General features: G+C 40.0%; 1 protein-coding gene across 1 annotated transcript in view; it reads left to right on the forward strand.

Annotated features, from left to right (window-relative positions):
• Nucleotides 1–477: 477 nt before the first annotated feature.
• The window catches only part of spmap2 (sperm microtubule associated protein 2), a 29,974-nt gene continuing 14,546 nt past the window's right edge, over nucleotides 478–15,905 (forward strand). The window contains exons 1-3 of the mRNA XM_056445663.1: nucleotides 478–542; nucleotides 8,983–9,044; nucleotides 12,142–12,208. Coding sequence (XP_056301638.1) covers nucleotides 481–542; nucleotides 8,983–9,044; nucleotides 12,142–12,208 — 191 coding nt within the window. The 5' untranslated portion in view covers nucleotides 478–480. The remainder of the gene's footprint in view (nucleotides 543–8,982; nucleotides 9,045–12,141; nucleotides 12,209–15,905) is intronic.

Raw genomic sequence — 15,905 nt, forward strand, 5'->3', positions numbered from 1 at the left:
GCTGAGAAAATGCTCATTTAGCGCATTTAACATTTAACAACTCTTGATATTGGCAAAAACAATAGAATTTGTTACACTAAATGACATTTTAGTGGGCCATTTTTTATAGTAAACATCCTAAAAAGGTTTAATGTTTTATTGTTAAACGTGATACTTCGTAATAGATTATAAGTTAACATTGGACTCCTAACAAAACAACCTCTTCATTACAGACTGTAAAAGCTGCATAAGCACCGCACTGCAGCCCACAGGTGGTAAAGAAGTACAAGTTTGAGCGCGCTCACGTCACGTCCTTGTTGCTATGGTGACACGCAACACACCTGACGCTTGAATTAAACGGTGAGTCGAGGAATAAGACTCTGCTGACTAATAAAACAACCTTCAGCCAACGAAACTATAGAGAACTTTAAACCTTCATTTATATATTTCTAATCTTTTAACCTGTTGCTTTCTGTTTGATCAGCAGCGATGTGTTTGATCATGGCTTCGAGGATCGATCAGCTCGCGAAGCCCAAACCAAACCTGCTCAAGTTCCCGGACAGGTGGGTCTCTCAGAAATAAAACAAATCAGAAAGCTCTTTCAAAAACAGATACTTTAATCAAAATTTTTGAATAAAAAACAATGTTTGTATCTGTATTTAGGGACATTTTGTCTTGAAAACGTTAAAGATTCCCACCACATCTATTTTTCACAGTCTCTGCCTCCTGAATCTCTCAGTATAAACTGTCAGTAATTAAACAAATAAAGCTCTTTCAAAAACAGACATTTAATACAACAGTTATTATAAAACAACCCTTGTATGTGTATTTATGGACATTTTGTCATGAAAATATGACTTAATATGTCTCCCACCATATCTATTTTTCACTATCTCTGCTTCCTGAATCATTCAGCATCAGTTTTAATGAAATATTTAAATCAAATGTTCATTTTTGGTGTGTTTACTTTACTATGTTAAACAAACTTTTGCTTAAAACATCTATTTTATGTGCTGTTTGTAATTTCCATAGTGAAAAATGTCTACGTTCTGGTTAACTCTTAGAAAAGCGTGTTATAAATGAAATGGGTCTTAGATCAATTATTTTATTCATAAATAAAATGTATTATTATTGTTATTATTACATCACTTCCTCTGGCGTGAAACTCTGGAAGGGATTGACATATCATTCTCTCATAAGTTTGGACAAAAGGTTTAGTAGCCACTAAAACAGGTTCATACGGTCATGGAAAACCTGGAAAAGTTTTGGAATTTTGACAAGTTGGAAAAGTTTTAGAAAAACCCACAAAGTTTTGGAAAAGTCATGGAAATTAGTTTACCAAATATCTGTATTCTTGAATTAGGGCGGCACGATATTGGATAAATCTGACATTACTTTGTATTTCTGCGATGTATATTGCAATGTGAATACAATTTCACCAGATGATTTAACAGGTTTATTTGGATTGATTGGTGAAGTTTGTAGAGGAGTGAATCTTGAATAATATATAACAAATAAATTACAAGCACAGATAAATAAAACATATCAAAGACAAAAGTGAATTATAGTTTTCAGGTATTCACTATTCAGGTACAGATAGTGAATAATCAACACTGTATAGTCTTCATTGTATATTATTTAATCTTTATTAAAGTTACAAAAACAGTCTGATGGCCGGATGTTTTAAAATTTGAAATATTGAAATGTTCACACAGTCACAGGCATTAAAGGGACAGTTTACTAAAAGATTAAAATGTACTCACTATTTCCTAACACTTCTCTTGTTTTAATACTATAGGAGTTATTAAATTATCTTCTTTTTGTGTTCATTTAAAAAAAAAAGAGTGAAAACTCATAAAAGTTTGAAACAAGTGAAGGGTGTAATAAAAATAGTAAGTAATTATTGGATGAACTATCTCTTCAAAAATGCATGCAGATGATAAACTTTCACTCCATTATGATTAAACCCTATATTAAACTATAATCCCAACATTGCATATTCTGTGATGTGACTATTGCGGATGCACACATTGTGATATCGATGCTGAAACGATATATTGTGCAGCCCTAACTTGAATATAGGTTAGTTGTCTTTGCTTCTTTTCTGTCCATGGCCAAAAACTTGCTCTCACATTATTAGTGCTTTGTACGCATTTTCAGAATCAATATAATACAAATTTAAACTAAATAGATTTTTGTGTGTACCATGATATGCTGTAATAAATTTGAACGTCATTGTTTTTCTTATTATTTACCATATGTATGTAGACATTACATGAAATATTATGTCATGAAAATGTACATTAAGTTCTAGAAAAATATTGGAAAACTCATGGAATTTTAGTAGTAAAAATGTGTATGAACCCTGCTAGTAGATAATTATATGTCAACTCTGTTATTGTCACGGATTGGCCAGGCTCTTCCACCAGCATCACGCAACGATCACCGTCACCTGAGTATTAACCACGCACAGCTGCACCCAATCACTTCCATTCACTATATAAGCACACACCTCACTTCAGTCAGTGTCCGGTCTCGTTCCCACGAAGCGGACTCATAGCGAGTACCTCCTGGTAGTCACTATCACATTTCTCTAATCGCTTGAACTTACTTGATCTCTGTCTCGTTCCAGTCTGTCCAGTGTTCCCGGTGTCCTGTCTGTATCGAGTGTGTCTTCAGTCTGTCTTCCCCTCAAGCCCTCTGGTGTGTGCATTCGATCTCCCTCAGTGTCTGTCATCCATCCTGCTCCGAAGAAGGAATACCATCTCAACATTACTACAATAACATCCCCTTTTGTTATCCTCGTATGCTCCTCTGCTGTAATAAACATCTTTCATTATATACTCACCTAACTTGTCCGTCTGCTTCCCTAACAGAAGACCGGACCATACAGTTTACAGCATGAGCACTCCGGATCCCATTCAGGAGTTGGTGGACTCCCTGAAGAGAGTTTTAATGCCAGCTACTCCACTTCCCGAAGCACCACCAGCACCGAGCACTTCTTCACCGTCCACCCACTCATCCAGTCCCATGGCTCGACCAGCGCCCTACTCTGGCGGGGCGGAGGAGTGCAATGGCTTTCTATTACAATGTTCTCTGATATTCACAATGCAACCAGATTTATACCCCACAGATCGGTCCAAAATTGCCTTCATCATCTCCCTTCTCTCTGGGTCGGCTCTCCGGTGGGCTGAGACCATCTGGCAGCAAGCTGGGCCGGTAACCAATTCCATTCATAACTTTACCACATATTTCAAGGAGGTCTTTGGTCGTACAGATGGAGAAGTAGCAGCCGGAGAACAACTATATCATCTTAAGCAGGGAGCCATGTCCACCCAGGACTATGCGCTCCGGTTTCGGACTCTGGCTGCTGCTAGTGGATGGAATGAGCGATCTCTCCTAACAACTTACCGGCTCGGATTGGAGCCCAATCTGAGGTTACAGCTGGCAGCCCTCGACGATACTATGGGGTTGGAAAAATTCATCCAACAATCACTTCGATGTTCTGATCGTCTGAAGGTCTACCAGCATGATCTCCCATCAATCTCACAAGCACTCCTTCGTCCGCCAGAGCCAGTCGTCCCTCCAGAACCAGAACCTATGATTGTCGAGTCTGGTAGACTTACGATTACTGAGCGACAGAGGAGGCTGACCCGGGGTCTGTGTATGTACTGTGGTGCCGAAGGACATGTCAGGCTGGACTGTCCCATTCGTCCAGTACGTTCATTGGTGAGTGTGTTCAGTTCTCCCGTTGAAAAAATGCACCCTCTCACCACCAATGTTCAGTTAACTGCCCATTCTGTCTCCATTTCAGTCACGGCTCTCATCGACTCCGGGTCAGCCGGAAATTTCATCTCGCACGCCCTCTGTCGCCGCCTCCAGCTCCACACCGAAGCCTCGACGCACGTCTACCAGATTCAACCTATAACCACCGATATCCATTCCCAGGCACGTATCCATCGTAAATGTGAACCCGTCACCCTCAGAGTAGGGTTACTTCATAAAGAAGAAATTCAATTTCTGGTTCTGGAGGGAGCATCAATGGACATCATCTTAGGGCGCCCGTGGCTGGTGAAGCATGATCCCATCCTCTCTTGGGGCACCGGAGAAATCAAAAGATGGGGTAAAGAATGCGTCTCCAGCTGTTTTCCTGACCTACCCTTGCAGATCCAGAGACCCATAAATGTCTATGTCACGTCTGTCGAAAGTCCAGTTGAGAAACAATCCATCCAGATCCCGAAGATCTACTCCTCATACGAGGACGTATTTTGCCCCAAGAGAGCTTCCCAGCTACCTCCACATCGGCCATGGGACTGCGCCATTGACCTGCTTCCTGATGCTCCTATGCCCAGAGGTAGGATCTACCCGTTGTCCCTTCCAGAAACTAAGGCCATGGAGGAGTACATTCAGGAGGCTCTGAGTCAGGGGTATATTCGCCAGTCCACGTCACCCGCTGCTTCAAGCTTCTTCTTCGTGGCCAAGAAGGATGGAGGGCTGCGGCCATGTATAGATTACCGAGTTCTAAACCAAGGTACCATCAAGTTCAGGTACCCACTTCCTCTCGTCCCTGCGGCCCTGGAACAACTCCGATCTGCCCGGATATTCACTAAGTTGGACCTCCGCAGCGCCTACAATCTGGTACGAATACGCGAGGGGGACGAATGGAAGACGGCGTTTGTGACCCCTACTGGACACTACGAATATCTGGTCATGCCCTATGGTCTGGTCAACGCCCCCTCCGTATTCCAGAACTTCATACACGAAGTCCTCCGGGAGTTCCTCCATATCTCCGTCATTGTCTATATTGATGATATCCTGATTTACTCCCGGAGTGAGGCCGAACATCGCCACCACGTTGCGGAGGTCCTACAAACCCTACGGAACCATAAACTGTACCTCAAGGCTGAGAAGTGCTCATTTCACTTACCATCTGTCCAGTTCCTCGGATACATCATTGACCGAAAAGGGGTTCGCATGGACGAGGGGAAGGTCACTTCCGTCATCTCCTGGCCTGAACCAAAAACCATCAAAGAACTCCAACGATTCCTAGGGTTTGCCAATTTCTATCGCCGTTTCATCAACAATTACAGTCTTATCACCGCTCCACTTACCAACCTCCTAAAGAATCAACCCAAAACACTATCCTGGTCACCCGAAGCGGCCGCAGCCTTCCAAAGACTCAAGAAGTCCTTCACGCAGGCTCCACTCCTGACTCACCCCAATCCCGACTTACCTTTCGTGGTCGAGGTGGATGCATCGACCACCGGAGTAGGAGCCATCTTGTCCCAGCTCCATGGAAATCCCTCACTACTCCATCCATGCGCCTACTTCTCCCGTAAGCTCAGCCCGGCGGAAAAGAACTATGACATCGGGAACCGTGAACTTCTAGCCATCAAGCTCGCCCTGGAGGAGTGGCGACACTGGTTGGAGGGAGCTAAACACCCATTCCAGGTGATTACCGACCATAAAAACTTACAGTACCTTAAAGAAGCGAAAAGACTCTGTCCTCGTCAAGCCCGGTGGTCCTTATTCTTCTCCAGATTTCAGTTCTCCATATCATATCGACCAGGATCCAAAAACATCCGGGCGGATGCACTCTCCAGAATCCATGACCAACAGGAAACAAGTGAGACCCCGGCCAACATTCTCCCAGATCAGATCACTGTCTGTCCCATCACCTGGTCTGCTCCAACAGTTGTCGCCACCCCAGAGTCCAGAACTCCGCCGGGCTGTCCCCCCAATCGACGATTCATCCCTGAAAATCAACGGGTAGATCTCATTCACTCCAGTCATACCTCTCTGGGCACAGGGCATCCCGGGGCCAACAACACCCTCTCGCTGCTATCCCAACGCTTCTGGTGGCCGAACATGGCGAGGGATGTGAGGAGATACATCCAAGGCTGTAGAGAATGTGCCATGTCAAAGAGTCCTCGTCATCTACCTGCAGGAAAACTCCATCCCTTGCCCATCCCAAACCGCCCCTGGTCACACCTAGGAGTTGACTTCATGACAGACCTCCCATCGTCTGAAGGTAATACTTGCATATTAGTCATTGTAGATCGATTTTTCCAAATTCTGTCGTCTGATTCCTCTGAAGGGTCTACCCACAGCCCTAGAAACTGCTGAAAACCTATTTAACCATGTCTTTCGATGTTTTGGGCTACCTGAAGACATAGTCTCGGACCGAGGACCCCAATTCATATCCAGACTATGGAAAGCCTTTTTTAGACTCCTAGGTGTGACCGTCAGCCTCTCGTCTGGCTATCACCCACAGACCAACGGCCAGACTGAGAGGAAAATTCAAGAAGTGGGGCGGTTCCTCAGGACCTTCTGTCACGGTCATCAGAACTCCTGGAGCCAGTTCCTGGGCTGGGCGGAATACGCCCAGAATTCCCTGCGGCAACCTACCACCGGACTTACGCCATTCCAGTGTATTCTGGGCTTCCAACCTCCACTCTTTCCCTGGGATGGCGAACCTTCTGACGTCCCCGCAGTGGATTACTGGTTCCGGGAGAGCGAGAGGGTCTGGGACGATGCTCATCACCATCTCCAGAGGGCAGTTCGCCGAGCCAAGGAGGTGTCAGACAAGAAGAGGATTCCTGGACCTGCTTATGCTCCGGGGCAGAAAGTTTGGCTCTCCACCAGAGACATCCGCTTGCGACTGCCCTCCCGAAAACTTAGTCCCAGATTTGTTGGTCCCTTCACCATCCTGGAACAGGTCAACCCAGTCACCTATAAGTTACAGCTACCACCACAATACAGAATTCACCCCACATTCCACGTGTCACTCCTCAAACCCTTTCACGACCCTCTGATTCCTTCCACAGAGCCTGGCCATGAAGAGGAACCCCCTCTCCCACTGATTTCAGAAGAAGGGTCCATATACAAGGTCAAGGACATTCTACGGTCCCGACGTCGTGGTGGTCATCTGGAATACCTCGTAGACTGGGAAGGATATGGTCCAGAAGAGAGGTCTTGGGTCCACAGATCCGATATATTAGATCCCGCACTCATGGAGGAGTTCCACTCCAATCACCCCGAGTTCCCAGCACCTCGTGGACGAGGTAGACCACCACGGCGTCGACGGTCTAGGCCCTCAGGAGCGGGCCCTGGGGAGGGGGGTAATGTCACGGATTGGCCAGGCTCTTCCACCAGCATCACGCAACGATCACCGTCACCTGAGTATTAACCACGCACAGCTGCACCCAATCACTTCCATTCACTATATAAGCACACACCTCACTTCAGTCAGTGTCCGGTCTCGTTCCCACGAAGCGGACTCATAGCGAGTACCTCCTGGTAGTCACTATCACATTCTCTAATCGCTTGAACTTACTTGATCTCTGTCTCGTTCCAGTCTGTCCAGTGTTCCCGGTGTCCTGTCTGTATCGAGTGTGTCTTCAGTCTGTCTTCCCCTCAAGCCCTCTGGTGTGTGCATTCGATCTCCCTCAGTGTCTGTCATCCATCCTGCTCCGAAGAAGGAATACCATCTCAACATTACTACAATAACATCCCCTTTTGTTATCCTCGTATGCTCCTCTGCTGTAATAAACATCTTTCATTATATACTCACCTAACTTGTCCGTCTGCTTCCCTAACAGTTATATTGTGGTATTTCAGTGAATTTCTCATTCACTATAATATGATGAAAATACATAAAGTTGTGTTTTAGACATGCCATGTTGTATGTTTATTTATTGAATTGAATGTATCTGGTTTGAGGTTAGCATCTTGAGCTAAAGCACAAAATGGTGGAAAATGGAACTATTTGTCAATGTATTTATATATTTCTCAATTGTATTAACTAAAGAATATTTTGTTTGTTATTAAAATTAAGTGCTAACAATTTTAATAAAGCTAAAAGGCCATATTTGATGTAAAAAATTACGTTTAATTTCTATTGTCTATGTGTTGAGATTTATTGGGGTTTTATTATTTAGTCAGTAGTATCGAGCCCTCTCTTTTCAGACTTTATGTTTACCCATCATTGCTTGAAGTGCATAAAGTACTTTGACAAGGAGTGATACATTTTTTACAAGGCATTATATGAAAGCATACTGAAGCCTTTCTTGTAAAACAAAATCATTCTCTGCTTAAAAATTTATAATATACAAGCATTTCTTTATGCGTCAATGTGCTCTACATATGACAAAACTGTTAAGTCCCAGGAGAATAAAGACCTCCATTCTCCCTCACATGGTCAGAACCTCTGTTTCTGTTTGACCTAGTTATTTAAATGGGCAGATTTGCCCAGCAGGGGGCTCTGGGTCTCTTTCAGACAGCAGCAGATGAAATTAGCCTTCTGCGGTGAATTATTCATGCTTTTTAATATATACAGTTGAAGAATGTAAAAGAATTATTAGCCCCCCTCTATATTTATTTCCCCAATTTCTGTTAAACAGAAAAAAAAATGTTCAACATTTCTAAACACAATAGTTATAACTCATTTCTAATAACTGATTTATTTTATCTTTGCCAAGATGACAGTAAATAATATTTGACTAGATATTTTCAAGATACTAGTATTCAGCTTAAAGTGACATTTAAAGGCTTAACTGGCTTAATTATTCATTGTCAAATTAGGCAAGTCATTGTATAACGATGGTTTGATCTGTTGACAATCGAAAACAAATATTGCTTAAGGGGGCTAACAATATTGACCTTAAAATGGTTTTTAAAAATTACTTTTATTCTTGTCGAAATAAAACAAATAAGACTTTCTCCAGAAGAAAAAATATTATAAGAAATACTGTGAAAAAATTCTTGCTCTGTTAAACATCGTTTGGGAAATATTAATTAAAGACAAGCACAGTAGGGCGAATAATTTTGACTTCAACTATATATATATATATATATATATATATATATATATATATATATATATATATATATATATATATATATATAGTTGAATATGCAACTATATATATTGCAGATGCAAAATGTGGCATTAAGCCACCTGTATTTTCACCTTTTTATGTGTGTTTTTTTATTTATTTATAGGCGATCGGTGTACTGGCTTGATGAACTACCATCCAGATCAAAATGCTCCACTACTGCCTTCGGTATGAGAATCATTTTATTTACCAAATACACTGAAAAAAATGTTGCAAAACTGTTGCAAACAATTTATTTGTGTTGAATTGTAACAAACAAATTAAATTTAAGAAAATTCAACTTAATTTGTTTGTTTAAATTCAACCCAAATAAATTGTTTACAACCACTTAACGTAAACATTTTTTTGTAAATCCAAGGAAAAATCTTTGAATAATTTTTTTCAGTGTACCTTGAGCTGTTATGAAAATCCATTCATTTCACAGTGGTCATAATGTTAAAATTGTAAATCTGATATCTATTGTTTTAAAATGAATTCAAGATATACTGTATGGTTTAATGCCAGTGTTTCTCAACCACGTTCCTGGAGGACCTCCAGCTCTGTACATTTTTCATGGCTGTTTCTCAATATGCATTCTTTAGTGATTATTTTTTATTTTATTATAATTATATTATTATGCTTTAAACAACACATACATGACAATAAAGTAAACAAAATAATACCAGGGGGATGGAAGGTAAATAATAATAACAGCACAAAGAATCAATAAAACAAACACAATAAACAAGAGTATAAATAATTAAATAAAATTCTTACAATTACAAACAAGCAGGACCTTTACATTAATCAAAAATTTTGAAAATAGAGCACAAATGGACAGTTTTAATGGCCTTTCCATAGATGAATTACCAGAATTGGCGCGGGCCCTTAATAATGTCTCTGGGGCCTCCCTAAATGTATGGGCCCTTAGAATCTTCCTGACCCAAACCCCACCCCCCCAATCCCCCCCCCTCTCTCTCTCTCTCTAGCGGCGCCCCTGGCACCCTCCCAATAGATACTGAATAAGACGAAATTGCCAAGCATCCAGCCCCAAATATACAACTATCTCATTGAAACTCCAAGTGATTTTACAAGATTTTACATTTACATTTACATTTAGTCATTTAGCAGACGCTTTTATCCAAAGCGACTTACAAATGAGGACAAGGAAGCAATTTACACGACTATAAGAGCAGCAGTGAACAAGTGCTATAGACTAGTTTCAGGTTTGTAAAGTCTAAGAAGCAAAGCATTAGTAATGTTTTTTTTTTTTTTTTTTTTTTTTTGGAGAGAGAGAGAGAGAGAGAGTACAGTTAGTGGTATAGCCAGAGAGGCAGTTGCAGATTAGGAAGGAAAGTGGAGACTAAACAGTTGAGTTTTTAGTCGTTTCTTGAAGACAGCAAGTGACTCGGCTGTTCTGATGTAGTTAGGGAGTTCATTCCACCAACTGGGCAGATTGAATGTGAGAGTTCGGGAAAGTGATTTTTTCCCTCTTCGGGATGGAACAACGAGGCGACGTTCATTCACAGAACGCAAGTTTCTGGAGGGTACATACATCTGGAGAAGTGAGAGCAGATAAGAAGGAGCAAAGCCAGAGGTCGCTTTGTAAGCAAACATCAGAGCTTTGAATTTGATGCGAGCAGCAACTGGCAGCCAGTGCAAACGGGTGAGTAGCGGAGTGACATGTGCTCTTTTGGGTTCATCAAAGACCACTCGTGCTGCTGCGTTCTGAAGCAGCTGAAGAGGTTTGATAGAATTAGCTGGAAGCCCGGCTAGTAGAGAGTTGCAATAGTCCAGTTTGGAGAGAACAAGAGCTTGAACAATGAGTTGAGCTGTATGTTCAGATAGGAAGGGTCGGACCTTTCTGATGTTAAAGAGTGCGAATATGCGAGATCGAGCAGTTCTAGAAATGTGGTCAGAGAAGTTTAGTTGGTCATCAATCGTTACTCCAAGGCTTTTTACCATTTTGGATGCAGTAATGGTTGCTCCATCCATCTGGATTGAAAAGTTATGGTGAAGAGTCGGGTTGGCAGAAACTTCAAGCATTTCCGTTTTCGTGAGGTTAAGCTGGAGATGATGATCTTTCATCCAGTTAAGTTAAAGTTAAGTTAAGTTAAAGGCCTACAAGTCTGTGGATGCCTACAATTTTGTTTAGTGTGGTCATGTGCAAGAAATAATGCTCCGTGATTACCAGATTCAAAACTATGTAGTGCATCATCAACAAGCAAAACAACTGCATTCTGACAGCGAACTTCACCTGTACGGCAGGGTATGTGAACTCACATTTTTACATTTCATTCTAAGCATTCAGTGTCCGCAGTTTAATTCACCATATTTAACTGTTTTTGCTGAAATCATTGCTGCAATCAAAAACAAGTAATGTGTATTATTCAGCATATAGCGTGAACTTACCTGATATAAACTGAAAACTGCAAAGTCGAGCATTTTTAATTAGGTCCTCACTCCATTCAGCTCTTATGATGACTGTTAGACAAAGGCCGGTTAGAAAGTTCCCAGATGTGTTCTTGATATCGAGGATGTGTGGATGCAGGCTTTAGCGCAAAACTCACTCGAGAAGTCCCAGAAGTCATTGCGGCTGAATAAAGGAGGCGGGAAGTGCAGCATTATATACATGTTTATTATTAAAGTTCAGAGATATAACTATTTTACCTCAGGAGTTTCCCTAAATGAGATGCTGAAAGTAAACATTACCATTAAAATCTTATTAAAGGAATAAACACATTAAGGGTGTTTATTTGCTGAAATTCATATTAAAATCTGTTTTATTTGTATTGTGCAAAGAATATTTGTAAGGTTTTTGTGCATGTTATATATATATTGTAAAGGGAAAAAAAAACAATAACTCCTTTTATGAATGCTGTAATGTTTAAATATCTTTCCATTAAAATACGTGAAGGTAATGAGACCATCAGGAAGAACGCAGTGTCGCATTCCTCAGAGAACGCGGTCTCCCGAGTTCGTTCTTCTGAGGTGACAGGGCAAGAACCATCTTCACGAGAATGCAAGTGCGTTCTCTGCATTCTTGGAATTGAGAAACAGCCCATGTCTCCTTAACCAAACACACCTGATTCAGATCATCAGCTTATTAGCAGAGACCGAAAGATCTGTAATGGGTGTAACAGACAAAGGAGACATCCAAAACATTCAATGATGGTGGTCCTCCAGGAACGTGGTTGAGAAACACTGGTTTAAGCTGTGCTTTTTAGAAAAGTTTTCATTGAAGACGTTCATTTAAAGAGCTCATGCATTGAAATTGTTTTCACAGAAACGACCCCTCGTTTGGAGAAACTCATGCAAAGCAAACGACCAATCCATTTTTATGAGGACAACAGGTGACTAATGTTTTTTTTTTTTACGTTGAAGGTCCCGTGAAATTAAAAAAAGTTTTTTAGATGTTAGTATTAGTATGTTAGTTTTAAGGATATCTATAAGCTATAAGTAGGCCCACACGGAATCTGCGCGTGCAGAATTCCCCAGATTTTCCCCAGATGTTTAGCCCATCATTAATTCTGTTTCTTTACTTGAGTAAATGTGTGTAAATCTATATTTATTCAGTTTTTAAATTAATTACAGTAACATTATTGACTAATATGAAAATTTTCATCTGATTTATGTACAATACAGTTTGTACAGTAATATTTTCTGTCTTTTAGTAGATATATTATATGAGAGACTTATATGAGCGACTTAATCTAATTGGATTTGCATTTTAAACATTAAAGTTAAAAAGATATAATTTTTTTATTTCACATATTAAGGTTTTAGTTATGATACTCCCAAAATAATTCAGCAGAAATCCGCAGATTTTTACCAAAATTCTCAGCAGAAATAGCAAAAAACATCCACAGATTCTGTCTGGCCCTAGAAGCTTACCACAGCCATATCACCCTGCAGCCCTAGTATGGCAAGCCGTTTTGACTTTTATTCATTCTCAGGATATGTATTCTTGATGTCAACAATTTAATTCTTAATATCAACAATCAACATTCTTGCTATTAACAATTCAGTTCTTGATATCAGAAAAGGTAATTGTTGATATCAATATTACATTTCAACTAGTAACAACGTTAATTCTTGATATCAGCAATGATGTCACCATTCACAGAAATACAGTTGTTGAAATCAAGAATTTGGACAATTTAATTCTTGATATCAAGAATTTATATCCTGTCACAATTCTTACTTGTAAAAGCATTTATTTTTGATATCAGTCGTCATATGGATACTAGTGCAAATGTCTATTCTTGATATCAACAATTGAATTGTTACTAGTAAAAATGTCAATTCCTGAAATCAAGAACTTAATTTCACTTGTTGAAATGTTAATTCTTGATATCTGCAATTATATTTCAACACGTTATTTCTGATATCTAAAAATTTATTTCTGATATCAACAATTAGGGAAGTAATTTATGATATCTAAAATTACTAATCAATTGTTACTATGACAATGTTACTAGACAATTACATTCATGATATCAGAAAAGAACATTGTCACTAGTGACAAGCCAATTGTTGATATCAAAAATTAATATCTTTACTAGTTGAAAAGTATTTCTTGATATCAACAATTTAATTCCTGATATCAACAATTAAATTATTGATATCAACAATTAAATATTTCATATCAACAGTTAAATTATTGATTTCAAGAATTGCATTTTAACTAGTAAGAAATCAATTCTTGATATCAACAATTAAATTTGAATGGCAGCATATGGTGACATTTAACTAGTGAAAATTAAATTCTTGATATCAAAAATGTAATTATTGATATCAAAAAATTTTTTTTTACTTTATTTGTTTACGGGTCAATGCACATTAATAAACATTACTGTAAAATGTGCCAGAATTAGCCAAGAATGGCTATTTTTCATCTGTAGACCCCATACAGAATGTTAAGTCACACCTAAAACCTAGAAGCCACACCTAGAAGCACTGAATAATAACATAAAATACAATTTGATGTATAAAATACTATTAAAAAGTAAAGAACAACAGACTGATGGCAGCAGAAGAGGACAAAAAGTGTCAAGAATACAGTACTAATGCTGACAATGCTGATTTGTCAATAACCAATTTTTACCAAGAGACTGAAAAGAACAAAAAGTAAGTGATCTTCTAATTGTTGGTGGGATGGAGTTCCATTCTCTAGCAGCTTTCACTGAAAATACTGACTGACTAAATTAACTTTTTTTGAGAGGAATAATACAATCCCCTCTTTCACCATTTCTAGTAGGTCGGTGAGCAGTCGTTCAAATATTCACAAACTGATTTAGTGGTGAGATATCAACCACATATTGATATCAACAATTCAGTTTTTGATATCAACAATTACCTTTTCTGATATCAAGAACTGAATTGTTAATATCAAGAAAGTTGATTGTTGATATCAAGAATACATATCCTGTGAATGAATAAAAGTCAAAACGGCTTGTCATAGCGCAAGACCGGTTACTCGCTGAAGCTAAGCAGGGCTGAGTCTGGTCAGTACCTGGATGGGAGACCATAGGGGAAAAACTAGGTTTCTGTTGGATGTGGTGTTAGAGAGACCAGCAGAGGGCGCTCAACCTGTGCTTTGTGTGAGTCCTAAAGCCCCAGTAAAAGTGAAGGGGACACTATAGTGTTAGTGGAAGCTATCTTTTGGGTGAGATGTTAAACCGGGGTCCTGACTCTCTGTGGTCATTAAAAATCCCATGACACTTCTCGTAAAGAGTAGGGGTGTAACCCTGGTGTCCTAGCCAAAGTCCCTCAATCGGCCCTTATGATCATGGCCTCGCAATCATCCCCGGCCACCGAATTGGTTCTATCACTGTCTCTCCACTCCACCAATAGCTGGTGTGTGGTGAGCGCATTGGCACCATTGTCCTGTGGCTGCCGTTGCATCGTCCAAGTGGATGCTGCACACTGGTGGTGGTGGTGTGGTGAGACCCCCTCTCATGATTGTAAAGCGCTTTGGGTGAATGGCCATACACAATAAATGCGCTATATAAGTACACATTACATTAGTGTGCGCCTAAACAACGACAAAATTCACATTTAGAAGATATAAACATCAAAAGCTTGCAGTTTGTCGTTTCAGCCTAAATGGATTTTTTGATGTCACCTCATACTTCATTTTCTCACCAAATCTTCTGACCAATCAAATGCTCTCTAGTACCTGACATGCCCCGCCCCCTTCAAGATGCTTCTCATTTTGAAATCAATCAAAGAGCATAGAATCACCAAGAGGCGACACTCTGTTGTTGTTTGGGAAACAGCCACTAGATGCTGCTAGTGTCACGCGGCGGCCATTTTGGAATGAAAATTCCAATAGAACCACAGCATATTATAAGTCTGTAAAATAAACTATTAAAAGTGCTAATGATTGTCATAGTAAGTGTTGTATTGTCATCTTTCAGGTTGTATCTCAGCTTTAATGCGCTTTTTAAATAAATAAATAAAAAAGCAGCTGCATGCCACTGTGACGGTCGATCGCTTTCACTCCAAAATGGCGGAATCACAGGGCTGTTGCTGGGGGCTGCTGTTGCAATGGAACATTCTATTGAGTGTCGCCTTTTGGTCATTCAAAGCTCTTTGGCTCAACCAAAGACTAGAACACACAAGACGTGTCACTCGTATACTTTTGAATAGGGAAAAGTGTAACAGTCAATATGGCCAGTGAAGCCCCGCCTTCTAGTATATGAGCCAATCAGCGATCCCTATATGGTGAATAAATCCCGCCTTCTAGTACATGAGCCAATCAGCGATCACTATAGAATGACAATTCTCCAGGGAAGGGGCTTGGACTAGACGTGAGTTTCTGCAGATTTTGTGTGAAACGAACATTTAGAAATTAAACTAAATAGACAGCTGTTGGTTATTCATAATATGTAATGTATTCGTAATCTTGTGTTGTCACTTGTCACTTTATGTACACTGAAAGCTTCTGTAGCCAAAACAAATTCCTTGTGTGTGTGAAGCACACTTGGCAATAAAACTGATTCTGATTCTGATTCTGATCTTGGCAGGTAGTTTTGGGGAATTTGA

This window comes from Danio aesculapii, chromosome 2 (assembly GCF_903798145.1).
Source record: "Danio aesculapii chromosome 2, fDanAes4.1, whole genome shotgun sequence".
Taxonomy (NCBI): Eukaryota; Metazoa; Chordata; class Actinopteri; order Cypriniformes; family Danionidae; genus Danio; species Danio aesculapii.